The 25,524-nt window shown below is 44.2% G+C and overlaps 1 protein-coding gene and 1 long non-coding RNA gene across 48 annotated transcripts in view; one reads left to right on the top strand and one right to left on the bottom strand.

The window, feature by feature from the left end:
* Positions 1-25,524, top strand: part of LOC144300597 (uncharacterized) — a 112,774-nt gene that overhangs the window by 30,428 nt on the left and 56,822 nt on the right. For 12 of the 47 annotated variants that reach the window (XR_013367354.1, XR_013367358.1, XR_013367348.1 and 9 more), the window contains one exon: positions 2,844-3,004. The exons of 12 other annotated variants lie outside the window; for them this stretch is intronic. Coding sequence is in view for 8 of the 35 variants with exons in the window: in XM_077876842.1 (XP_077732968.1) it covers positions 2,844-3,004 (161 nt within the window). In the remaining 27 variants the exon portion in view is untranslated. Of the gene's footprint in view, positions 1-2,456; positions 2,544-2,843; positions 3,005-24,842; position 25,524 lie in introns of those variants that run through there. 23 more of the 47 variants (XR_013367345.1, XR_013367342.1, XR_013367346.1 and 20 more) reach the window with 7 other exon arrangements.
* On the bottom strand, positions 2,510-25,306 carry LOC144300600 (uncharacterized). The gene is made up of 4 exons (XR_013367378.1): positions 23,580-25,306; positions 4,640-4,779; positions 4,104-4,250; positions 2,510-3,783 (listed from the first exon to the last, which is right to left on the bottom strand). It is a non-coding gene; the product is annotated as an uncharacterized LOC144300600 (long non-coding RNA).

Here is a 25,524-nt window from a genome sequence, read left to right as displayed (position 1 = left end):
CATGGCAGATGAAGTCCCTCTCTTTTTCCGTCTCTCATGTCTGTGTGTCTGCGTGCACGTGTGAGTGTGCACACACATGATCCTATGCATATGCTGGTTTCTCTTTCCAAAACGTTCTTCCCATCACCTAGCTCTCATCTCCTGGGGTCTTCCCATTCTTCCTGTGAGTTCAGCTGCTTGTGTTGCTGGCAGGTTATAGGCCTCACGCCTGGCTGTGAGATTCTTGTCTTGGTGTCCCCTTGACTGTGTCTGGGGCAGAGTGATTATAGAATGCAGGCCTCTGGGTTCCCACCCCTCAGTTCAAATTCTGATTTTTGCCACTTCCTTGGGCAGGTTACTTAATTTCTCTCAAGCTGTGTGAGCGTCGGGAAAATGGGGAACACAGTGAACTTACTGACGGATGGTTGTAAGACACGTGACATACCCAGAAGTGCCTCTTTGTTACTGCTGTGACTTTTGTGGTGACTCTTAGGCTTTTGGTCCCAGCTTAATGAGGCTCTCAGGGAGGTCATCCTTGAGATGCCCTCTGTTTCCTGGTTCTCACATTTCCCCTTCGTGCATGCATCTCCTTTCTCATAGTCATTCGTAGATGATCTCTAGTGTGTACTAACAGGAATTGTCTGCTGGTGCTGTGAGCACTGAGAGCAGGAGGCCAATCACGTTTCCTAAAAATTCCCAGTGTTCAGTATAGTCCAAGGTACAGAACTGCTTTGTACGTGGGAGGGCTCAGTAAAAAAGGCGCACCTGGGGAAGGGATGGGATAGATACAGAATTCAGTTAATGCGGTGTGACCTTGAAAAGAGCTTCCTTCCCCTGAGAATCACAGGACCGTGGAACACCTGAGCGGCACAGCTCTGCATCTGGCAATGCCCTCTGTCATTCTATAATACAGAAGAGCTTTAAAAAAATGTATTTCTGGGGTACCTGGGTGGCTCAGTGATTGAGCGTCTGCCTTTGGCTCAGGTCGTGATCCCCGGGTCCTGGGATCGAGTCCTGCAGCGGGGTCCCTGCATGGAGCCTGCTTCTCCCTCTGCCTGTGTCTCTGCCTCTCTCTCTCTCTCTGTCTCTCATGAATAAATAAATAAAATCTTTTTTAAAATGTATTTCTATACTGGTTTTTAAAAAATGCTTGTTTTTAAACTTAGAGACCATTAGAACTTAGAGACCGTTAGACAATGTGACTGAATGTTCACATGCTAGAACCACCTTCACCACCCGGGGGGGGGGGGGGGGGGGGGGGGGGGAGGGTGCAGAGATTTTAAAGCTGAACCAGAAGAGGACCACACAGCCCTCTGTCTGCAGTCTCTGCCCCAGGAAGCTCCCCTTTTAAGGGGCAGTGTTACTTGTTGACCTCTGCCCCCCCAACCCATCACAGGACCAGCCAGCCCTCCTCCCTGGAGGATGTTGCCGTGCCCTGAGGCCAGTGTCCGAGGTGGCCATGACCCCAGCTCAGGCAGCGATTTGGCCCTTTAAGAGCCTGCCCAGACTCCCACCCGCTGCAGCGGAGCCCAGCTGTCGGTGCCCCGGGGACCTCGCTGTGTTTACACCCGCGGTCACATGGCAACCTCTCCCAGCTCCCGGGCAGGCTGCACGGTTACCTCATCTGCAGTCCAATGACCTCATCCACGTGCAATGTGGCAAGTGCCAGACGAGAGCAGGGAGCAGAGAGGGCCCAGCTTCTCCCTCGCAGCCCCCCGGGAGTAGCTGTCCCCCAGGCTGGCTCAGGAAGGGCCGGAGGAGCTGCCCACTTGGTAGCTGCTGCCGGCCAGGGGCCCATGCATAAGTCAAGTGGATGTGTCTTCCAGGGAGTGGGGCTGGGGGGTGCCTGTGTGTGTGCCCACACCTGGGAGTCGCTTATCTCAGGGGGTTCCAGCCTGTAAGAAGGACTAGCGACCCCAGGCTTAGGCAGAGCCACCAGCCCCCACCCCCGCCTTGGGTAGGTGCTCTGAACATGTTGACACACAAACAGGATGAGAAAGGCACCACAAAAGCAGAGAGAGGCTCCCGTTCTCTGAACTTGGGGGTGGAAGTGTCACTAGACATTGTGGTTTTTTTTTTTTTATTGTTTATCACTTTCTTTGAATTATATTTGCTCTCCCCCTCCAAAAAATATTGCGTGTGATGACTAGGAATATAAAATAAATTACCTTTGCCATAGGCTGCTGGGTTTATTAGCCCCTTTCTAGCTCTTCACAATGTAAAGGACAGGCTGACCTAGAGTGATCTCCTCCTTCCAGTGGGCTCTCTCTCCTCTCACTAACGGGAGCTCTGCTATTTGTGCATTTAACAGCTTAACCCTTTGAGTTACTCCAGGGCTCTGTATTCTTTCAGGGGTATTTTTTTTAGAGGGACAGCGTTTAGCTTTGGGGTGGCATTTTACATTTTAAAGCAGCTGATTTATATTATCCAAATCGTATATATATATATATATATATATTTTTTTTTTAAATGAACAGAGATGAAAACCAAGCCCAGGAAATAAAAATGGAAGAAACAACACACAAGTTCAATAGCTTCAGAGGTCAAGAATTTATTTGGATAAGGTCTGCAACAGTGAGGTCTTGCTGGGTGGGGTGGGGGGAACACACTCATTTTAAGGAGCAAATGTTAATAAACATACAGAAGCATCCCCCTGACTACATTGAGATCAATTAGTGAAATAGGACCCATTGCTCTTTTCCTTTAAATGCCTGACAAAACCAGTTATTAAAGGTGGGATCTAAGTCTTCTAGGGAGGGAAGCAAATGCTCGGCTATAATGAGCAAAAGAGCAGAGGTCATTATTTCGATGGGGTGTTTGCTATTTACTCCCAGTCATGCACTTGACATATTCTTTCTTATTAGCAAGGCTGGAGCAGCACCGGAGAGCGTGCAAATAATTTCCCCCCAAATCTGGACTCCAGGACACTCCTCCTGCACACAGATGAACGCCCCCATGAGCAAATTGCCTCTCCAGCCTGTCCAGAGTCACCTAGACTGCTGGCAAATGGTTTTTTCAGAGCAAGGTAAGCACTGTGGAGAACCGGAGGCTGTATATTTAAACAATTATGGGCCTCTGCGTGTCTCTGCCTCCTGCCGTACAGTCCCGAGCAAGATGGTGTAATATGTGCATTTTACATATCAATGGCAGAGGAGGCTGTTTCCAGATGGCTGTACCTATTTCAAAGCCACCTTTTTATGCAGAAGGAAGACTGTGTGACCTCCCTCCAAGTAAATGTGTTTTGTAAGCCCTGGGAATGAATGCTTAAAAAATGGTCCTGGGCTATATTTCATGTCCAGTCCATGGTGGTGTGTGTGCACAGCTGTTCCGGGCTGGCATGTGGTAGCATATTAAAAGGAAGATTACCATTTCCCATTTTTTCCCCTTCTGAAGGCTTGATATGCATATATGAAACTTGTGAAAAAACTCGGCATAATGAGACAAGGAAGCCGGGTCTCAAGGCACTAGTCGGTGCACATCTGGAGTTTGTAGCATTCTAGAGATAGTTACTTATTCCCAGGAGCCCCTGCCGGAGTGGGAATGGTAGCCCGGTATCCATGGTGAGCTTCCCTATCGCATCGTGCCAGGTGTGTGCGTGTGTGTTATTTCTTGGAAAGGCTGTCCTCTGAGGGGTGGGGAGGGGAGAGGACGAGAGGAGGGAAAAAAACAGAAGGGAGGTAATTAGGCGCCACCTTGCCCAGCGGAGCCAGCTCAGGCGTCTGAAATCAGGAGTGGGTATTGGAGGGGCGCGGAGTCAGATGGTGCGCGGAGCCTTCTCGGCGCCTGCCAGCTCTGCGCTTGTTTCTATGGGGACAGGACCAGGGAAGAGAAGCCCTGGGGTCAGAGGAGGCACACAGATAACAGTACCAAGCGGGAAGGCTCTGGGAAGGCCCCTGCTACCTGCCTCCCACGCCATGTGGTGCTGGGCTTGAACTGCCCACCTGAATTCATGCTGGGTTTTTTTGGCAGTTAAGAAATTGGAAGTGTTTCAGGCCTTCTAGGCTGTTCTTTAGAACAAGCCTCTGTGGGGTAGCTTTTCTACTGGATCTCCGAATGGCTGGCCTTTGTATTCCCATGGAATGGACAGAGAGGTGAGGGTCAGGGACCGTAGGGACCTGCCTTACCTGAGTGGGAAGCCGAGAGCGAGTCTGGGAACTTTTCCCAAGGAGAGAGTTCATTGGAGTTTCACAGATGCATGGGATTCGTGGATTTTTTTTTTCTTCTTTTTTCTTCTTCCTTTTGAGCTGCAAGATTGCGAGGTTCCAGATGCTCTGTGTAAAACAATGCCCCACAGGGGAAAGCCAGGGAGAGGAAGTGTGAGGTCCAGCTTGAGGCCACCCTAAAAAGGACTATAAACAGCAGCTGCTTCTATTGTGTGTGCCAAGTGCTGCCTGTGAGCTTAGGCCTTCTAACTCCTGGTTTCTTTCTCTGAAGCCAGATGTGACCAACAGGAGTCTGTCAAGTCAGAGGTGGACCCCAGATGGTGGGAATCCGGCAAGGGAAGCTGAGGGGCTCATGGAAGGTGTCTTGTGCCCTGGCGGGGAGAAGGCTGTTTGCCCTTTCTCGGGGGCCTTGGCCTCACCCCAACCCGAGTCTGTGGTCCTGTCACCCAGCGCCCTAGGTCTGGCAGCTGAGGCAGAGTGGGAGAAGGGAGTCTTACTTGGCTGATCTTCCAGCTCCGACATGAGGCCACAGGATGACGGCAGAGGAGTCCCCAGAGGAGCCACGGTGGGGTAAATCCCAGATGTGGGGCAGGAAGAGGAGTCAACAAACGAGCTCATGCCTTGGGACCCTGCAGCCCTGGGTGATGAAACACGAGGATGTGAGCAGGAAAAGACAGAGATATTTCACTCAGCCCTGCTGGCAAAGGGATCGTCAGTTCCTCTGTTAATAGGGAATAAACGTCAACTTCAGAGCCTTACCTCTTCTAGTGGATCATGTAAGCCTTTACCATTTCAGGCCTATGGGTTCGGTAGGCTTAACTAACACCTTCTTGTTTCTTCCCCCACTTTCTTTCTTTTCCCAAGTTGGAGAATTCTTTTGAGATATGAATCAAAAGGACTGTCTAAAAATTAGTGGTTCCTTAACTAGTACATCCAAGAGTCAGAAGCAGAGAATAGGGAGACTGGGTAAGCAGCATCTCTTAGCCAGAGCTTAGTCCTGTCCCTCACTTAAAAGGGAAGTGGACCAGGGGTCTCTGGGTGGCTCAGGGGTTGAGTGTCTGCCTTTGGCTCAGGTCGTGATCCCGGAGTACCTGGGAAGGAGTCCTGCATTGGGCTATCCACAGGGAGCCTGCTTCTCCCTCTGCCTGTGTCATTGCCTCTCTCTCTATGTCTCTCATGAATAGATAAATAAAATCCTTGAGAGAGAGAGAGAGAGAGAGAGAGAGAGAGAGAGAAGAGAATGAGATTCTTTTCTTAAAAACAAAATAAAAATAATAAAAAAAAGGAAGTGAATCAGATAAACAAACCTGTAAGCAACAGCCTTGTTTTGTGTGATTCCCCCCACCTTTTTTTTGTCTTCTCCTTCCATGGAGATGATGAGCATCATATCTGCTGAGGGCCTCAGTTATGCTCCCAAAGCTGTTTCTGTCACATTTTGTTTGATAGCTGTTTCTGAATTACACAACAGCGAATTCTCATCCACAGCTAGTAGAAGCGAGATGGGTGTAGCCATTGTGAGGGGCAATTCAAAAATACTTTGCCACATTATATATTTTTATATTCTGTAACACAGCTATCTCACTATATGCCAGAGAAACTCTTGCATATGTCCATATGGAAACAGATATGTGAGGATGTTCCTCATGGGATTATTTTGGGTCTCAGAGGGTTGCATCATTTGGGGAATGGATAGATGACGTATGATCGAAGCTGATGGTGGAATACTATGCAGCAGTTGAAGCAATGGAAACAGGCTTTTTAGAAAGAATGGTAAATGAAAAAGAACATCTGTAGCATATTATTTTAATAAAGTTAAGAGAAGCATAGTATAGACAAACACTCTATTTTTAAATATGTACATTTCCAAGGGCAAATTCCTAATCCATTCGACAACTGTCTATTGAGTGGGGAGAGGAAGGAGACAGGTCATGGGGATTGAGGATAAAGGGGAAAAAATCCAAATTAAATTAAAGAAGGGAGAAGTTTTTGTATTGCCCAATTCCAATATTGTATCATGAACTGTAAGGGAAATGAACTCAGCTCTGTACCTGAGTTCCTATGTCTAAAAAATGCTCTCTCTCTCAGGGATCTGCCTACCTATAAAATACCATAACTTCTGAAATCAGAGGTACTACAAAAAATGCATGAACACATTTCAGTATCACTGTCAACAGTTGATCATCAAATACTTTTTAAACCTATACTATGGATTTGTTCCTATGTTCAGTGTGATGGGGGCATGCAGAAGCATATGGTATTGTCCTAGTTCTTATCATGCAGCTTGGAAATTATGTGTGAGATTGTAGTATACGATTCCACAGTTTATAATTAAGGCCCAAACTGTGTGAGATGTACCACATGAGTTAAAAAAAAAAAAAAAGGAAAAAAAGAAAAAGATAGTTGGTGAGGACAGGAGTAGTCAGGGAGAATTTAAAGGAAGGAGAACCTCTGCACTGAGCCAGGAAGGATGGTAGGCCTTGGCTTGGAGGAGGTACCAATGGGACCATAAGGAGAGTAGCTTTTCTCCATCAAAAGGGCAGGTTTGAGGTGTGGAGAAAGTGGGATGCAATGCCCACTTACCCTGTGGCCTGTGTGACATTCATCTAAGGACCACACTTCCCTTCCCCTGGCTCCTCTATCCCCTTGTGATTCTCAGGAAGCCATTTAAATATATATATATAAAGAGAGAGAGAGTGTTGAGAGAGTGTTGGGGGGGGGGCAGAGGGAGAAAGAGAAGCAGACTCTCCACTGAGCAGGGAGTCTGAACTCGATCCCAGGACCCTGGAATCATGACTTGAGCCAGGGGCAGACGTTTAACCAACTGAACCACCCAGACACCCTCAGGAAGTCATTTTGTATGACTTCAAAGCCTCTCTTAAGCCTGCACAAGGCATGGGTCTTTGAGAGTGAGATTTGGGATTTGGCCAAGGGGATGCATGTTGCACTGCATTCTCTGTCAGCTTTCTTTTCCATCTGAGACTGGGGGCTGCCTCCTTATAGAGGATGATGAGGAGGCATTGTATTTTAAAGTGATGACCCTACATTTGCAATATTAAATGGAAAATTATTTTTTAAAGATGTATTTCTTTATTTTCTAGAGAGAAAGAGAGAGAATGCACGAGGGAACATGTGTGAGCAGGGGAAGGGGCAGAAGGAGTGGGAGAGAAGAAGACTCTGCTCTGAGCAGAGTGGGACCCTGGATATCATGATCCTGAGATTACGACCTATGCCAAAATCAAGAGTCAGATGCTCAACTGAATGAGTCCCCCAGGCCTCCCTCATTTTAAAAATACCTATTTATTTTATAGAGAAAGAGGGAGTAAGAGAGTGAGAATATTACATAGAAAATTCTTAACCCACACACTTGTGGATAGACTGTCCACTGATCATTTGTCAAGGTCTTTTCAAAAATCAAATCTTAAAGTTTAAAAAGTCAACCAATACTGTGATGTTTCAGAGAAATAGAAGAGTCCCAAACCCATTTTCCCTCAGTTCTCCTTACCCATAGGCATTCACTTGAAATGATGTTGATAGATTCCTTTTGTATTTACTTCTGTTTCTATTTAACAGGATTATATTAGTACTTTTTAATTTTTCAGTTTTAGACACTTTAAGACTTAGCTTTCTTTCTTCTTCCCCCTTTGACACAATGAATGTTTCCTATCCCTGTCTTCCCCATGGAGTTCATCTTATAATTTTGATTAAATGAATACTCAGAGTATGTTATTTGAAGCTGAGCTCTATAGTGACAATGATTACTTTTTCTTTTCTGAATAACTTTCTGATCTCTCTGGATCTCAGCTATCCAATACATTTGCCAATAGGGACATGTGGCTGTTGAATACTTGAACTGTGACTAGTGTGACTAAGGAATTAATTTTTAATATTATTTAATTTTAATTCTTTTACATCTGAATTTAAAAGGTGATGGCTTTTGGAAAAATTTTAAGTATGTTTGGAACACCTCTGGTGTGTGAAGAACCTTTTCAGCTGCAAATTTAAGGAAAACTAAGTTCAGGTGAAATCAAGGATTTCTGAGAAATTAGAGTGTGCAAATTGAGGTAGGCTGTCAATGCAAAACAGTCTGGATCTCAAAGAATTCGTGTGAAAAAAGAATATAAAATATCTCAATAATTCTGTGTTGATTTTATGGTGAAATATTCTAGATATATTAGGTTAAATAAAACATGTTATTGATACCAATTAAAAATTTCAGCCCACTTATTTACTTATTTACATAAACTCTACTCCCAACGTGGGCTTGAACTCATGAGCCCGAGATCCAGAGCCACATGCTTTCCTGACTGAGCCAGCCAGGCACCTTTCAGCTCTTTCTTTGTAAAATATGACTCATAATAAATGTAAAATTATTTGTTCATACTTTGTTTTGACCGGAGAGTGCTGTTCTAGATTGTAGTTGTTTTGTGTCTTTCCTTGATTCACATAACACTTATTGGCCCCAATTCTATACCAGTGGTTCTAGATCTCTTCTTGAGATGTGCATTCACATCAGACATCTTGTCCCTTCGACTTCTGGTGTAGTCTTTCCTGAAGTCCTCTGACCAGCTCTTGTCTGAACTGGCTGTTCTCATTCTGAGATTTCCCCTTCACTAACACCTGGGAATTCTCTTTGTTCTATTGTGTTGAAGCCTGTTTCCTGGATTTCATATTTTCTTCCTTCTTGGTTAATTCCTTTGTTTTATGAAGCACATTCTCCCATAGTTTCCTAAAAGAAAGTGTGTGGGAGATTAATTTCTCATGTCTGAAAATATCTTCATTCTGCACATGTTCATAGATAAGTTCAGTGTGGAGAGAATGTTTCAGAATTTGGAAGATGTTGCACCATTGTCTTTTAGTGCTCTTTGTTGCTGTTGAGAAGTCCTAAGTCATTCTGTTACTTTTCATTTGTATGTGACCTTTCTGTCTCTCAATCTCTGTCCCTCTCTGGCCTCCCTCCACCTCATTGCAGAATCTTCTTTTTCTAAATGATGATATGAGGTTTCATGATGATATGACTCGATGTGTGTCATTCCCTTCAATTCTGGGAAGTTCCCTTGAATTACCTTATTGGTGATCTTCTCCACTTCGTTTTTTCTGTTCCTTCTCTTTGGAACTCTTTATTGTTTGGGTGGAACAGATCATTGTTGGTCTATACCTGTCCTCTAATTTTCTTATCTTTCCTCTTTTCTTTTTAATCTCTGACTTTTGTTTTATTTTCCAAAAAATTTCCCCAACTTATCATCACCTTTTGAATGAGTTACTCACTTATACTGTCATATATTTAATTTCCAAAAGCTCTGTTTTTGTTTTGTTTTGTTTTTGGACTACTTGTTCTTTCTTTCTTTCTTTTTTTTTTTTTTACTTGTTCTTTTGAATAGCATCCTGTTCTTGTTTTATGGATGCAGTGTTTTCTCCTCTGTCTCCTTCTTTAGGGACAATAATGATCATTTTGATTTTTAGTTTTTCTCCTCCCCTCATAATCTGTTTCCTTTAAATCTCCTTTCTTCTGAGTGTTTCATATTAAAGGCTTTCTCACAGGCCTGGGAATCCTGGGTTGTTTGCATATGTTTAGGGAAGGGGACTGAAAGGTGATTAAGGTCTTAATGAAAGGAGCTTTTCTGTAGGACTACTGTGGGGCGCTCTCAAGTGAGTTGCTTTAGGTCTTTTCCCTAGAACTGGTCAGAATTCCCAGAGAAGAGCTGCTGTGTCTTGCCTGTAGGGTAATGTACTGGCTGCCAGGATTCTGGGAGCTGAGCTAGGGAAGGTGGCTTGGGATTTCAACATTCCCTCAACCCTCCTGTCTTGTGGGACACCCCAGGTTGCTGTGGGCTGCCTTTACTACTATCTATTTCTGTTTCACAAACTACACTGAAACTTTGTGGCTTGGAGCCACCGTTTTATTTTGCATATAATATTGAGGGTCAGTAATTTAGTAGCTTGGCTGGGTGGTGTATTTCTGATCACATTGCCTTAGCTAGTGCAGCTGGGATGGGTGGTCCACTTCCATGCTATCTTCTCAGTCCCAAGGCATGGCCTCTCTCAATTTCTCTTTCTCTCTGTGGTGTCTCACTTTTTGGGGTCTCTCTGCAAGGCTTGGGCTTCCTACAGCTTGGTGGTCTTAGGTGGTCATATCTTTTACATGGCTGTTAACTTTCAATGGGTGGGGAGCAAAAGCTGTCAGGCCAACTATGACCAGAACTGGCATAGTGTCACTTCCAGCATATTCTATTGGTCAGAAAGGTCAAACTGATCCTCCTGCTCTCTGCCTAAATTAAAAAATGTAGAGAAATAGACTCCCTCTCTTCTTTAAGATTTATTTATTTATTCATTAGAGACCCACACAGAGAGAGAGGCAGAGACATAGGCAGAGGGAGAAGCATGCTCCCCGCAGGGAGCCTGATGTGGGACTTGATCGTAGATCCTGGGATCACGCCCTGAGCCAAGGGTAGATGCTCAATCGCTGAGCCACCAGGCATCCCTAGACTCCCCTTCTTGATGAAAGAGGAAGGTCACATTGCATATGAGCATGTGGGTTGGGAGATTTGCCATCTTTGGAAGTTTTAATCTGCCACACAACTCAGATTAAAGTTGATTTAAACAAGATTCTAGCCAGCATGCCATTCACCAATAGAACATCTTTTTTTTTTTTTTTTAAGGTTTTTTTAAATTTATTTATTCATGAGAGACACAGAGAGAGAGAGTTAGAGACACAGGCAGAGAGAGAATCAGGCTCCATGCAGGGAGCCCTACGTGGGATTTGATCCTGGGTCTCCAGGCCCTGGGCTGAAGGTGGTGATAAACCCCTGAACCACCCAGGCTGCCCTTATTCACCAATAGAAGTATTTATCAATTGCTTCTTTGTAGCTATTCTCCATAATGTCCTTCCAACATGTTGAAAATCCAAATTAAAAATCCCTGCTCTTTGGAATAAGTTTATTTCATAGATTAAACATTTGCTCTGATTCTTCAAAGTATTTTCTTTCTTTTTTGTGTGCTCAATCTTTTCATGTTCTGGGATTTTAATTTTGTTTCGATTTGCCTTGTTCTTTGAAAGGAGATCTATATTTACCTGGCTTGGAAATTTGAGATGATTTTGTCAGTGATAGTGTTGGTTTCTGTTCTCTGAGTCCCAGAGGGAAAATTTTAAGTTTTTATTTCTTCGGTCACTGATGAGGGCCTTCCCCAAATCCCTCCAGGTGGCCAGCAGTTCTGTGTGAGACACTGGTGTAGTTGCCAAACTGCCCTAAGCTCCACCCACCAACTGTCTCACAGTCCCATTCTCTTGTAGTTCACATGCGAGAATTTCCCAGGTCTTTGTGGGAAATTTCATTCACTTACTCCCCACATAGCCTTTCTTTGTCAGCGCTATATAGCTCTTGTCAGTACTTTGACCCCTCTGTTTTCACCTCCACCAAATCATGCCGACCTCCTCAAAGTTTCTAGTGCATCAATACCATTCTTCCCTATTTTGCATGAATGTTAAAGACTTTTCTCTATATAGGATGAGTCTATGGTTTCAGTGGGATTTGAGAAGGGAGGGGCATTAAATGTGTCAGCTCACATTATCATCTGTAAGTCTCATTTGTTACTTTGCCCTTGGTTTCTGTCAACCAGTTTTACTAAGACATGCTCCAGAGATTTGCTTAAGTCTGAGGGGAGTGAATATTTTCTTTTCTATGGTTAATAAGAGGCGTAAACATTATAGCAATGATTCGCAATCCTGGATGCACATTAGGGTCACATGGGGGCTTTGAAAAAATGCTGATGTCCAGGCTGCACCATTGGATGTCATGGTTTGATTGACCTAAGATCAGGCCAGTCATCAGCTTTCATAAAAAGTTTCCAGGTAGTTCTGGTACTAAGAGTGCTGGAACCCATGGATCTTAGAATCCTGGGTGCATGTTGTAAGCCTGTGAGTCCCTTTGGAATGGGGAAAAGGAGAAAAAAGAAACGGTAGGAGTAGAAAGGGAGTCATCATTGGGTTTTAGTGCCTGTGTCCTATTCTCAGCTTCACAACTGAGTGTCTGCATAACCTTACAGCATGTCTTTAAGGCCCCATTTCACTCTCTATAAGGTAGCAATAATGATATCTACCACATGGTATTAATGCAAGATGAAACTTCATGTCTGTGAAAGCAAATGTTTGTTTTCTTTGTTGTTGTTGTTGTTTTAAAGAAATAAAGAGAGAAAATGTAGTGCTGGAAAAGAAAGACAAATGACACAAAAGAAAAGAAAAATTCATAGATTGAGAACAATAAATGGTTTCCCTTCTACTGGCTGTGGACTTTGGCATGAATCCAAATCACTTCTTTTTTAGTGGTGAGAAACTGCAGGGGATGTTCCAAGAATGGAGTCAAAAGGTACCCAAATTCTGGCTCCAAATCTTTGAATGCCTCCTTAGCTCTACCAGCAGTCATAATTTCAGTGATCTGCTTACCGATTTCACCCTCATTAATGTTATACATATTTCCTGCCTGTCCTCCCAAAAGAGCACCTGCAATGTAAACTCAGGATTAATGGGAAGGTAGAGTAGGTACTGAAGTCTTATAATCTTTCCTATAAAGTTTGTGCAAAGACCTCCTGTCTAACCAGGAGCAAAAGAAGTCTGTCATGAAGCACCATTAACCTCTCTGCCTTCTTAAGTTGATTTCATAAGTAACATATTCATACATGTAATTAATACGTACTTGGTACTGTAGATGTTTGTCAGAATACAAGGATCTGGCTTCTTTCCCTTCCCCTTTATAGGGAGTTGAATTATGTATCCCCCCCGAAAGACACATCCAAATCCTAACTTTTGTGGGGTGTTTTCTCTGACACCAACTAGTGCTCTAGTTTTCTTTTTTTTTTTTAAAGAGTTTATTTATTCATGAGAGACACATAGAGAGAGAGGCAGAGACACAGGCAGAGGGAGAAGCAGGCTCCATGCAGGGAGCCCGACGTGGGATTTGATCCTGGTCTCCAGGATCACACCCTGGTCTGAAGGTGGCACTAAAGCCACCACCAGGGCTGCCTAGTGCTCTAGTTTTCAACACTAAAACTGGTTGTCCAACAATTCCGTTACATTCCAACATGTATTACCCAGAGTTAGTGCAGACCCCACAGATTAAGGACTCAGCCACATGAAACTGCCCCACTTATGATGCCGGTTGTGAGTCTCAGGCCATCCAGACTTCTGACTGACCAGGTATAAATGGAAGCTATTCACAAACCCCTCTCAGGTTTGATAATTGGCTAGAATGGCTCATAGAACTCAGGAAGACAGATTACCTATGTTTATTGGTTTACTTGAAAGAATAAACTTCAGGAATAGCCAGATGAAAGAGATGTACAGGGCAAGGTGTGAACCAAGAGTAGGGACTTTCCATGCTCTCTCTGGTGGTGCCACCCTCCCATCACCCTGATGTATTCAGCAACTGGAAACTCTGAATCACATTGTTGTTTTTTTTTTTTTTTTTTTTTTTTGAATCACATTGTTAAAGGGTTTTTATAGAGGTCAATTTCCAGCCTTCCTACCTTCACCTTCCAAGAGATTGATGGGTGAGGCTGAAAGTTCCAAGTCTCCAATCACTTGGTTTTTCTGGTGACTAGTCCTATGCTGAGGGTATCAAGAGGCCCTAAGTTACCTCATTAGCATAAAACTCCAGTGTCATTGAAACAGGCACATTATGAATAACAAACACACTCTATCACTCAGGAAATCCCAAGAGTTTTAAGAGCTCTGTGTCAGGAACTGGGGACAAAGACCAAATATATTTTTGTATTATACCACACCCATAGTACCTGTGCATGTGATCCTATTTGGAAATAGGTTTTCGCAGAGGCAATTAAATTAAGGATCTTGAGATGAGATTATCTTATATTTAGGGTAGGTTCTAAATCCAGTGATTGATATCTGTGTAAGAGGACCAGAATGGAGAGAGATACACAGAGGAGAAGGCAATGAGAAGACAGAAGCAGGACAGGAGTTATGCTACCATGAGACAAGAAATGCCTGGAGCTACCAGGCCCCAGGTTAGAAGAAGCAAGGTGAAGTTCATAGCTTTTGGAGGGAGTACTTTCTTGCTGGCACCTTGAGTTTTTGACTTCTAGTCTCCAGAGAGAATAAATTTTTTGTTGTTTTGAACCATTTAAGTTTGTGGTAATTTGTTATGGCAGCCCCAGGAAATGAATACACCCTTCCCCATACCCTCTTCCTTCTTCTCCTTCTTCCTCCTTTAGCTTAATTATAATGTTTAAGAAATTATTCTTGTTCTCAAGAGAGGTCTAATTGCGTGAGAGCAAAGTACACATGATATTTAAGTTAAGTGACCAAACAGAACCATAAGATGAGGATGCTAGAAGCTGCCAGGTGGCTGAATGCTAAGTGCATAGTGCATTTTTTTTTCATTATATGTAACTTTTATTTTACACGTCCACAAATGCTTGTACAACATACAGTGATTACTTCTAACGTTTATAGCATTTTTTTCCATAGCACAAAAAGAAAGGTTAAGTACTGGGAGGTTGGGGACTCCTTTGTGGTCAGACTCAGTGTTTCTCTTGATCAAGCATTCTTTGATCCTGAGAACTGGCTTTCCCTCTTCATGCTCTAGAAGATGTCTCTTATTAGCAATATCACTTTGATCTTTCAATTCTGACCCTCCTGCTAGACTTTTGTAGGTTGAAGATTTTTCTAGATCATGCTTCCAGCAAGTTTTACACTTTGCCTGCCTCCTAGAGGGATTTTTAGAATTTAGAATATATATGTCTTAAAGATGGCAGACAAAATCACTGGGTTGTTTTATGTCTCATAAGAGACCATGAGACAATCAAGATCCACACGGATGAAATGTTTTTTCATGTTTGGGAAACACGTGTACTTTGGACTTTGAATTAATTATTATTTTCTCTCTATCGTTTCTAAATTAAAATCAATCACTACTGGATGACATCATAAAAATGGCAGAGTAGAAAGCTCTAGGAATCTGTCCCTTCAACAAAACAATGATTGAGTTGGCAGGAACTTTCAGCCCATTTATGGAATGAAGCAGCCTCTGAAAGGATTTCAGCAGACAGGAACAGTTTTTTTTTTTTTTTTTTTCTGCCCTTCACCCCTTTTGAAAGGTGGACATTTAAGGAAATCTTTGTCAGGTTACCAGCTGATTACAGATAGAACAGAAATATCAGGCACCACACAAAACAAGGAATACATATGTTGCGAAAATAGTCTGGAAAAGTAACAGTTGGCTTTAGCTTTCAACAAATAAGATTCAGGAATTCTAAAGGGATAGGAGAGTTAAATCTCTAGAGTTACCATAATTTAATACTCAAGGTCCAGTTCTCAACAATACAAAATCTACCAAAAAATAAACAAAAACTGAGGAATCCCAGGAAAATATGGCCCATTCGCAGGAGAAAAAAAATTTGATAGAAATCATCTGTGAGGAGTCCCAGACATTGGAATGATTAGTCAAAGATGTTAAATCTGCTGTCTTAACTCTGTTCAGTGAGAACTAAAAGAAATCAGGAAAACAATGCATGAACAAAATAAGAATATCAACAAAGAGATGAAGCCAAACAGAAATTTTGGAGGTGAATAGAACAGTAACTGAAATGAAAAACTCACTAGAGGGGTTAAATAGAAGATTTGAGCAGGAAAAAAAGGGTCAATGAACTTGTAGTCTGAGGACCAAAAGGAAAAGAAAATGAAGAATAGTGAACTGAGCATGAGGGATGTGTGTAATAGCATGAAACATACTAATATACACATTTTGGGAAGGAGTCCTAGGAGAAGACAGAAAAGGGAAGAAAACAATTTGAATAAATAATGGCTGAAAATTTCTAAAATCTGAAAAAAATACATGAACATACATGTTTAAGAAGCTCAATGAACTTCATGCAGGAGAAACTCAAAAAGACCCACACTGAAGCACATTATAGTCAAACTATTAAAACACGAAGATGAAGAGATAATCTTGAAAGCACCGAGAAGGACTTACCATGTTTGAGGGATCCACAGTAAGATTAACAACTTATTTCCCTTCAAAAATCATGGAGGCCAGAGGCAGTGGGATGACATATTTAAAGTCTGGAAGAAAGAACCCAAAAACTGAAAATCCTATATCTGGGAAAACTATCTTTCAAGAATGAGGGAGATATTAAGACATTTCCACATAAACAAAGGCCGAGGGAGTTCAGTACTAGTAAATCAGCTGTGTATGATGAATGTTAAAGGGAGCCTTTCAGGCTGAAATGAAAGGACAGTACACTCTAAATCAAAGTCATTAGAAAAAAACACAAAGAACATAGGTAAAGGTAACTATATAACTAACTATAAAATCCAGTATCATTGCACTTTGGTTGTGGTTTACAACTTCTCTCTTTTTCCTATATGATTTATTTATTTATTTTTAAAGATTTAATTTATTTATTCATGAGAGACACAGTGAGAGAGGCAGAGATGTAGGCAGAGGAAGAAGTAGGCTTCCCACAGGGAGCCTGATGTGGAACTCAATCCCAGGACCCTGAATCACAATGAGCCGAAGGGAGATGCTCAACCACTGAGCCACCCAGGTGGCCCTCCTGTGTGATTAGCAGGCAAATGCAACAAACAATGATTATAAGTGTATGTTAATGGGCAAACAATGTATAAAGGTGCAATCTGTGACAATAACCATGTAAAGGGGGAGAGATGGAGATATTATGAGCACAGTGTTTGTATACTTTTGAGACTCGGTTGGTATTACTCAAATTAAGTTGTTACAAGTTTAAGATGTTAACTGTAACCTCTAAGATATGACTAATAAAATAACTTTTAAAAATACAAGAAAGGCAAGAAGAGGGAATTAAAATGGCATACTACAAAATCACACTACCAAAATATTCTACATCAGATTACCTTGTCATGGTTTTTCTACATAGTTTCTCACCACCCAACGTGTGAAAGGAGTTCATAACTCAGCCTACTAGGGCAGCTTGGAACACTCAGCTGTGAGGAAGTGCACTGAGCCAGATCTACAAGGCCAAGTGAAGGCCTTGGGTTCAGGGAAGAGCACAAGAGAATGGAGACCACAGTGGACTGAAAGACAGTAGAAGCGGGTTCTGCTTGCTTGCATGCTTTGCTGCTAACAAGCCCTATGACGATGGATAACTCTTAATTTTTCTTTTTCAAAAAATACTTATTCATTCATTCATTCATGACAGACACACAGAGAGAGGCAGAAATATAGGTGAAGAGAGAAGCCAGGGACTCAATCCCAGGACCCTGGGATCATGACCTGAGCCAAAGGCAGATGCTCGATCACTGAGCCACCCAGGTGTCCCTAGTTTTCTTTTCCCTAAAGAGAGGAGGTTGAACTAGATCATCTCAAATGTCTTTCCAGTCTGCTGAAGAGCACCAAGGTTTACAAGTTAGGGCCTGCCCTCTGAATTGGAGAGCATGAGCAATGGAGACCTCTGTCTACTCATTCCCAGTGCAAAAGGGCATTCTCTGAGGCTAATTTTAAAAGGGGCGAAGGTGTCATATGTCTGGAAGGAAACTTGCAAAAGGGTCCTTTGTGCAAGAGGAACAGGATCCATCACAATATTGATACTTTCTGTCTGTGTAGCATTTCCGAGTTACCTCCAGAAGTAGCATGCCATATATATATATGGTTGTTGGTGGTGGTTAAATGTTTTCATTTGTTTTTATTTTCTGGAGGATGCTGGGTGCAGGAGTGGAGAGCTGGCTAGCGTAGCAATGCAATGCAGACCCTTACTCCTGGCTTTAACAGGCAGATGTAGATGCTGCCGCTGGCCAGGGCAAGGGGGAGGCCACGGGGTAGGGCAAAGGAGTAACCGAAGCTGCCCTAGCAGGCCCTTGGCCAGATCTCCTGGGCATGAATCAAAGTGTGACCAATATCACTTTGAGTCTGTGAGTCAGGTAAGGCAGGCATTCAGTTCAAGTAAAGGAATTTTTTTTTTTTTTTTTTTTTTTTTTTTTATTCATGATAGGCACACAGTGAGAGAGAGAGAGGCAGAGACACAGGCAGAGGGAGAAGCAGGCTCCATGCACCGGGAGCCCGACGTGGGATCCGATCCTGGGTCTCCAGGATCGCGCCCTGGGCCAAAGGCAGGCGCCAAACCGCTGCGCCACCCAGGGATCCCCAAGTAAAGGAATATTTATTGAGGGTCCTCTGGTTGCCAGGCAATATGCTCAGAGCTGCACCCAGAAGAGCCCTGCCTTTAAGGAGCCCATGTAGTCTATGGTAAAGATGGCAGACGAAAATCACTGAGTTGTCTGATCTCTCAGGAGAGATCATGAGACCGTCAAGATCCACACCAATGAAATGGTTTTTCATGTTTGTAGTAATCTATCTGCCCCGGATGAGGAGACTGGTGCTTGGTGAGGTTGGGTTTAGTGAATGACATCACATGAGAAGAGGCATTGCTGGGGCAGGAAGCCAGGTCTGATGTCTAGACCAGAGAATGACATCAGGCTGCCCCTGGGTCAACTCATCCACCATTTTCATGATTCTGGAAGAGGCGGGTATAGAACTTCTTTTAGCAATAAACTGGTCTGGCACACCTGCCCATAGGGATTTAGCTCTAATTGGTAGCTTAAGTATTTCATGTTAAAGTTAACACTCACTTCCTCTTGTTCTATTTAATTGAAAAACACACAGTCCCTGCCCTTTTTCACTTCTGGTCAGTGACATAAGTTCCTCATTCAACACTGTGCAGAACACATAAATACGGCACCCTTGGGGCAGGATGAGAGGCAGAGGAGGGGCAAGCAGAGCTACCCGCCTTAGCTCTCTGGGACGGGTAGGGCCCCAAAACCAAGGGTGTTCCAGTGGCAAAGTTTGCGAAGCTTGTGCTTTCTTCATCTGGATGTGAAGAAAGAGGTCTTGTTTCTCTCCTAGGCCTTGGTGATAACTTTGTTTTTCAAAGGCCTTGTGTTTCTCTTTAACCATCTCATGAACTTTTATCTAATGATTTTAATGGGTGTTGGCATCAATATCTATTTTGATTTGGTGCCAATTTTGTCACATCTTTGAGATAATTTTATGCCCCTTCCTGAAGGCCAGAACTGTACAACCAGTAAGGAATTAAGTAAGCATTGGGATGCCTGGGTGGCCAAGCAGTTGAGTGTCTGCCTTTGCTCAGGGCATGATCTTGGGGTGTAGGGAGTGAGTCCTGCAAGTCCTCCTCACAAGGAGCCTGCTTCTCCCCTGCCTATATCTCTGCCTCTCTCTGTTTCTCATGAATAAATAAATAAAATCTTAAAAAAGAAAGAATTAAATAAGCATAGAGACTAGTGGGCTGAATGGTGGCACCCAGAAGATCAGGCTCTGATCCCTGGGATCTGTAAATGTCCCCTTATTTAGGAGAAAATAAGCTTTTGAAGGTGTGATTAAGTTAAGACCCTTGAGATGGGGAAATTACCCTGCATTATCCAGGTGGGCCCTACATGCCATCAACAGTGTCCTTATAAGACAGAAGCAGAGGGAGATCATACACACAAAAGAGGAGAAGGTGATGTGAAGACAGAGGCAGAGAGAGGAAGGAGGTGGCCAGAAGCAAAAGGCTTGCTGACAGCCACGAGAAGCTAGAGGAGGCAAGAGATCAACTCTCTTCGAGAGCCTCCAGAGGGAGAACAGCTCCGATGACACCTTGATTTCTGCCAAGTGAGATGAAGGTTGAACTTCTGCCTCCAGAATCATAAAAGAATATACATTTCTGTTGCCTGAAACCACCAAGGTCGTATCTATCTGTTACAGCAGAAAACTCATACAGGGAACGAAAAGTTCAGGCTTCTTCGTTAGAGCAGTCTGGCAAAGCCTATGGCTCCATTCTCAGCAACATGGTTTCAGATCGTAAAATAAAATACTTAAGACCATGGAGAAACCCAACTATTGAAATATGGTTGTTAGAACATGAAAAAACAGCTCCATACAGCCTTGAGTGCACTCATCAAGACAATACATTTCTGATACAGGCAAGTTAGAGCTGATTTTCTTTATTTATGAATTTATTGTTTTTATTTTTAAAGATTTTATTTATTTGTTCATGAGTGACACACAGAGAGAGGCAGAGACATAGGCCGAGGGACAAGCAGGCTTCCTGTGGGGAGCCTGATGTGGGACCCTGGGATCATGACCTGAGCCAAAGGCAGACACTCAACCACTGAGCTACCCAGGCATCCTGAACTGATTTTATTTTTGAGAGACACCAATAGGAAGGGGACTGTTGTCCGGCCAGCTGGAATCACACACTGTATTGTGGCGTGGCCTGCCATAAAGAAGGTTGAGAACGCGCATGAACTCCTGTGGGGTCTAATACTTGCTATTGTTTTCAAGTAGTGATCACAGTATTCCAAGATATGGACAGTAACTGCAATGTAGTCGTGGAAATAGCTGGTGTTCCCTGAGACCAAGTCCCAGGGACTGCGAATGCTCTGTGGTTTGCTGCCTACATCCCCTGGTCGAAGGAAATACTGAATTTCAGACGGTGAACCTTGGGCGCAGGACCCCGGCTCAGAGAAAGAGGAAGTAGCAGTGCCAGGGGGAGTGGCCGCTGCGTGGAGCCAGGGCTAGGGGAGGCCGCGGAGGGCCAGGCAGGTCCGCAGCCTGCGTGGGAGCCGGGCACCCCGAGGCGGGCCCTCCGAGAGGCAGCAGCTCACAGGAGCTGCCCAGCGGTAACGCAGGCACAGCAAATTGGACAGGGTGTCAGGTTGACTATGAAATATGACGGATTAACAGCCGAGGCTGCTGGTATGACCTGCTTTCAGACACTTCATTTAGAAGTTATCATATTGCTGGATGCTTCCTATAATTTGTGATGATGCTGATTGTGATAAATCGTGAGTTTCTGGCAAACTCCCCCAGCCCGCTCCAATGGCTGAACAGAGAAAATATGTAATTCTGTGGGAACATTCATGCCACGAATGAGAGCCGGGATCTGGCTGTAAACAGAATGCTCAGTCCGTGAACAAAGTAATTAAATCAAGCTAATTAAATCACAATAAAAATAATTTTAATTTAATTAATTTCTCTGCACTGATTGAACATTATGTTGCGACCATGAGGCTTCCTGAACACTAATAGAATTTAGGGGCTGGGATGCCGAAGTTGTGGTCACTGGTGTGGTACGTGGGTTATTGTTAAGGGAATGAAATTAAATACGTTTAACGAGATGCCGAAATGTTGACTGAGCCACAAATAGAAAATGGTTTCGGAATTAGGATAATGAGGTCTTTTCCTTTCCCAGTTAGGCTTCTGGATTAACTGGGGCAATGAATGTCAAATTTGGTAATAATTTAAAAGGTCTAGATAAAGTCGATGTTGCACAATTGCTTCATTATGTTGGGAGTTGGTGGGGAACTTCAGGTCAGTATCTCAGTAATGAGCTGTACTGGGGATACTTACCTGTTGTCAGCCTACCCTGAAGTCCGTGGTACCTGATAAAGACCCTGGAAGCACTAGAATTGGAATCCTGTGAGGTCCTCAGTCAAGGACTTAAATGAGTGGCGCTGGTTTTTAATAGCAGCATGAAAGATTTAGGTGAGGGATATAGAAGGACTTTTTATCTAGGAGAGGTATTAACCAATAACTAGTTACTATTCTTTTTCCTTTTTTTTTTTAAGAGAGGGAGAGGTGGAGGAGGGGAAGGGCAGAGGGAGAGAGAGAGAGTCTTAAGCAGGCTCCACGCCCAGCACTGAGCCTGGGGCTTGATCTCACGACCCTGAGATCATGGACCTGAGCTGAAATCGAGAGTTGATCGCTCATCCGACTGAGCCACCCAAGCTCCCCTTAACCAGCTACTTCTTAAAAATGTGAACTGTGCCTCCCCCGGCACCCTACCCCTTATCCCCAGTGATAAGCAGAGAGCCTTACACCAGCCGGTGCTCAAATATTTGTTATTAAATTGAATTGTTGAGTTCTTAAGGAATTTCTTCCCTTAGCCCTTGGAACTGAGGACGAATGCTCTTCTTGCAGTGTTGTTTAGACATCGTTCAGTTTCTAAGCAGGAGGATATTCGCACGAGACGACCTCTCAAGGTCACCTCCCTGAGACTAATTTTGTCATGTAAGCAACACTGGAATTCTGAGTGTGTGTTAGCAGGCTCTCACATAATTACCAACTGTGATTTTAGAGGAGCTTGTGCTTTGGATCCCAATATTATTTATCATGCACGTTATTTTAATTAATATTTTGTGTGTGTGCCAACATTTGAACCAGACCTCATTATGACTAGTCGGGGCATTGCATTGTTTGTTGAGTGGATTCGTTTTCTGGGATGCAGCTGCTTTCCTTCCCCAGCAGCCAGGGAGGGCAGAGCCCAGGGGCCAGCGTTCGCAAAAGGCTCTGCTGCCACAAAAATGTGTGGTGATCCTGGGGCCTAGATGGATCCAGCCAGGAGCTGCTTCTCCATACAGAGGATGGGGGTGTGGGGATGCCCCTAAGGAAGGGCTCTGAATGAGGTTCCCCCGAGAGAGGGAAGTGGGCACAGTGTTTGTGATGTCTGAGTGCCGCACACCAACTCTAGGAACAAGGGGCGTCCGTGTGCCTTTGAAGAGTGAATTGGCACCTTTTCTGTTGTCTGTTGTTTCATAATTGTGCAAACAGTGTGAAATCCAGGCTAGCACAATGCCCGTGAACTCCAGCTGGTCGCTCAGCTCAGCGTGCACAATAACCAAAGACCCCCTGCTTCCCCTCATGCTCTGCCCGAGGGACTTGTGGGCAGGTGCTCTTCCTCCTGCCAGAGCTGCCCCCGAAGTTAGGACGTGACATTTTCCAGGAGGAGACTTTTGTTGTTCTGGAAAGAACTTCCAGCTTAACCTGCATTCCAGCCATTTCTTTCCCAGCTCCTTCACTTCAACCCCACATTCTGATCCCCCACACCCCCAGAAACACTTCCTGGGTGCCTCTCTTCCTCACAGGTGCAAACTTGCATCCTCAGCAGCATGAAGGGACCGTATAGAGGGGAATCTTCAGGTGTCTAGAACATCTTTCCCATTCTAGCACCTCACCCCATTTTAGAAAGTTGCTACCCGCCCCCCGCCCCCCCAATGAGGCTTCAAGTCTCAGTATCTGCTGATGAGAATTAAAACCCTAAACCTGGTTTTAACCCATTTCCCTTACTCCCATAGGCTCCTTTTTTTTTTTTTTTTTTTTTTAAAGATTTTATTTATTCATGAGAGACACAGAGAGAGAGGCAGAGACATAGGTGGAGGGAGAAGCAGGCTCTATGCAGGGAGCCCGATGTGGGACTCAATCCCAGGACCCCGGGATCATGACCTGAGCCAAAGGCAGTTGCTCAACCACTGAGCCACCGGGCCTCCCACTCCCAAAGACTCCCAAAGGGGAGTCTATTCTGGTTCTATTCATATCACTCTTTATTATACTGCAAATCATACTATCCAACCTTCTTTTGAGGGCAGATGTGTGGCCAGACCTGTGCGAAGCACCTTACCTGTCCCATGGCATGTAGTTGTCACGGGAACTCTATGAGGCAGGTGCTGTTTTTCTTTGTTCCAGTTGACCGAATGGTGGTTCACACACTTGAGCTTCCCCCATGTCCCAGCTCACAAGTGCCAAAGCCGGTACTAAAATTGAGGTCTTTGTCTTTCCCTGATCCCTCCTCTGGACCATTGCAATGCCCCCGAAATGAGTCACCCATTGAGATCCACTGTGCACATGTCCTGCCCTCTCTTTGCCGATGCGGGGCTGCCCAAGAGCACACACACGTCGCCGGGGTGTGCCCAAGCTCTGCAATCTTCCTCCTAATCTTCTTTGCCAACTCCGGAAAGCTGTTTTACAGAAGGCAGATTTTGGATCAGCTAAGAATGTTAGGACAATTTTTTTTCTCTGATAAAGTAAATTAACGACCCACTGTGCATCTGTATCAGTCAAAGGATTCTATCACAGGAGGAAATCTCTTTAAAGGGTTTGAGTCGGAGACCATAGGACATCTTGAAGGCTGGCCTTTAAAAGCAGCTCTGAGGCCCAGGTCCTGTGCCCACAGGTGGCGTGCAGCTTTGCTGGACTGCACTTCCCAGCTCCCTAGGCGATGCCAGCCACGGGCGTGCAGTCCCAGGCACAGCTCTGTGTACCTGCCCACAGAATTCCTCCTCGATCTCCTTCCCTCTTCTCCTCTGCTTGTTTGTTCCCTCCCCCCTTTTTCTCTCCAAATTGACTTTCTCAGTTTCCCTCTTCATTCCTCTACCAGCCCCTCACTCTCCTGTCATCTTGACCGGGCGGTTGGTTCCCCCACTACATTGTTCGGGTGGCCTGTGCCTATCTGCTTCATCATTCTCGGCTGAAGACCCATAATAAGAGAAAATCCAAGAAGAGAAAATATTTACCAGTTCTGAAATGGCTGGCATTAATGAAATTATGTTTGGGGGCATTTAGATTGAACTGGTGTAATTGTAGGTTGCAAAGTCTAATAGTGGTGCATGTGGGGGATATCATTTTGTGCTATTTTGCTTTCAGGTTTTTGTTAATCCAGTGGGTTTGGTGGAATCAGAGGGCTGCTATGAAAAAAAAAAAAGTCTGAGCAACCTGCTGGCGGGAGAACAGCCTTGTCAAACTAGCGGGTAGCTGCGCGTTTAGCCTTTATCCCGCATACAATGAGGGCAATCACCGGGGCCTGTAGAAAGAGTATTGAACTGTCCACACAGGACATTTTTGTTGAAAGTAGTTCTTTTGATTTCATCTTCCCAGCCTAATGTAATAAAAACAGACATTAGGGAACACATTCATCTCAGTTTGATAGGGACCATCCTGAATGCCCAGCAACGTGTGCAGTCATAAAGGTTATCCAACTGCCGGAAGTGACTTGGAAGATGATTGGTGATTCAAAGGTTGTGAGCACCTCACCCCAGATGGTGGTGGTGGTGGGGTGGGTGGTAGCCATCACAGGAGCAGACCAATGTGAAGCTGGAGTAGAAGCATGCTGTCGCTGCTGGGAGAATATTTAACTTCTCCAACATGGTGACTTGGAGCCAACAAGCCCATTTTTTTCCAATTGGCCAAACCTTGTGGGGTTATCTCCAAAGGAAGAAGAAAGGAAAACAATGTAAAGGAATCTTGAACTTATTTCAGCTGATCAGATGGTCATTTCTATGGAAACAGAAACAGAGGCAGGAACCGGCCATGGTCAGAGGCCTGGTTCCTGTCAGGCCTCTCTCGCGTTCCATGTTCCTGAATTCCATACTCTGGTTCTGGAAGTTTATGACCTCAGCAAGGGCCAGCTACAAAGAAAAGAGCTTCACATAACTTGAGAATGGAGGAGTTACCCCTCCAAACAAGAAGCTCATAGAAGTTAGGCCGACCGGCATTTGGGAGGATTCAAACTTACGACACCTTCTAATTTCTTTGACTACTTGCTGCATTCTGAGTTTGCTATAACATGG

This window comes from Canis aureus, chromosome 28, assembly GCF_053574225.1.
Source record: "Canis aureus isolate CA01 chromosome 28, VMU_Caureus_v.1.0, whole genome shotgun sequence".
Taxonomy (NCBI): domain Eukaryota; kingdom Metazoa; phylum Chordata; class Mammalia; order Carnivora; family Canidae; genus Canis; species Canis aureus.
This window is presented reverse-complemented; position numbering and strand designations above follow the sequence as displayed.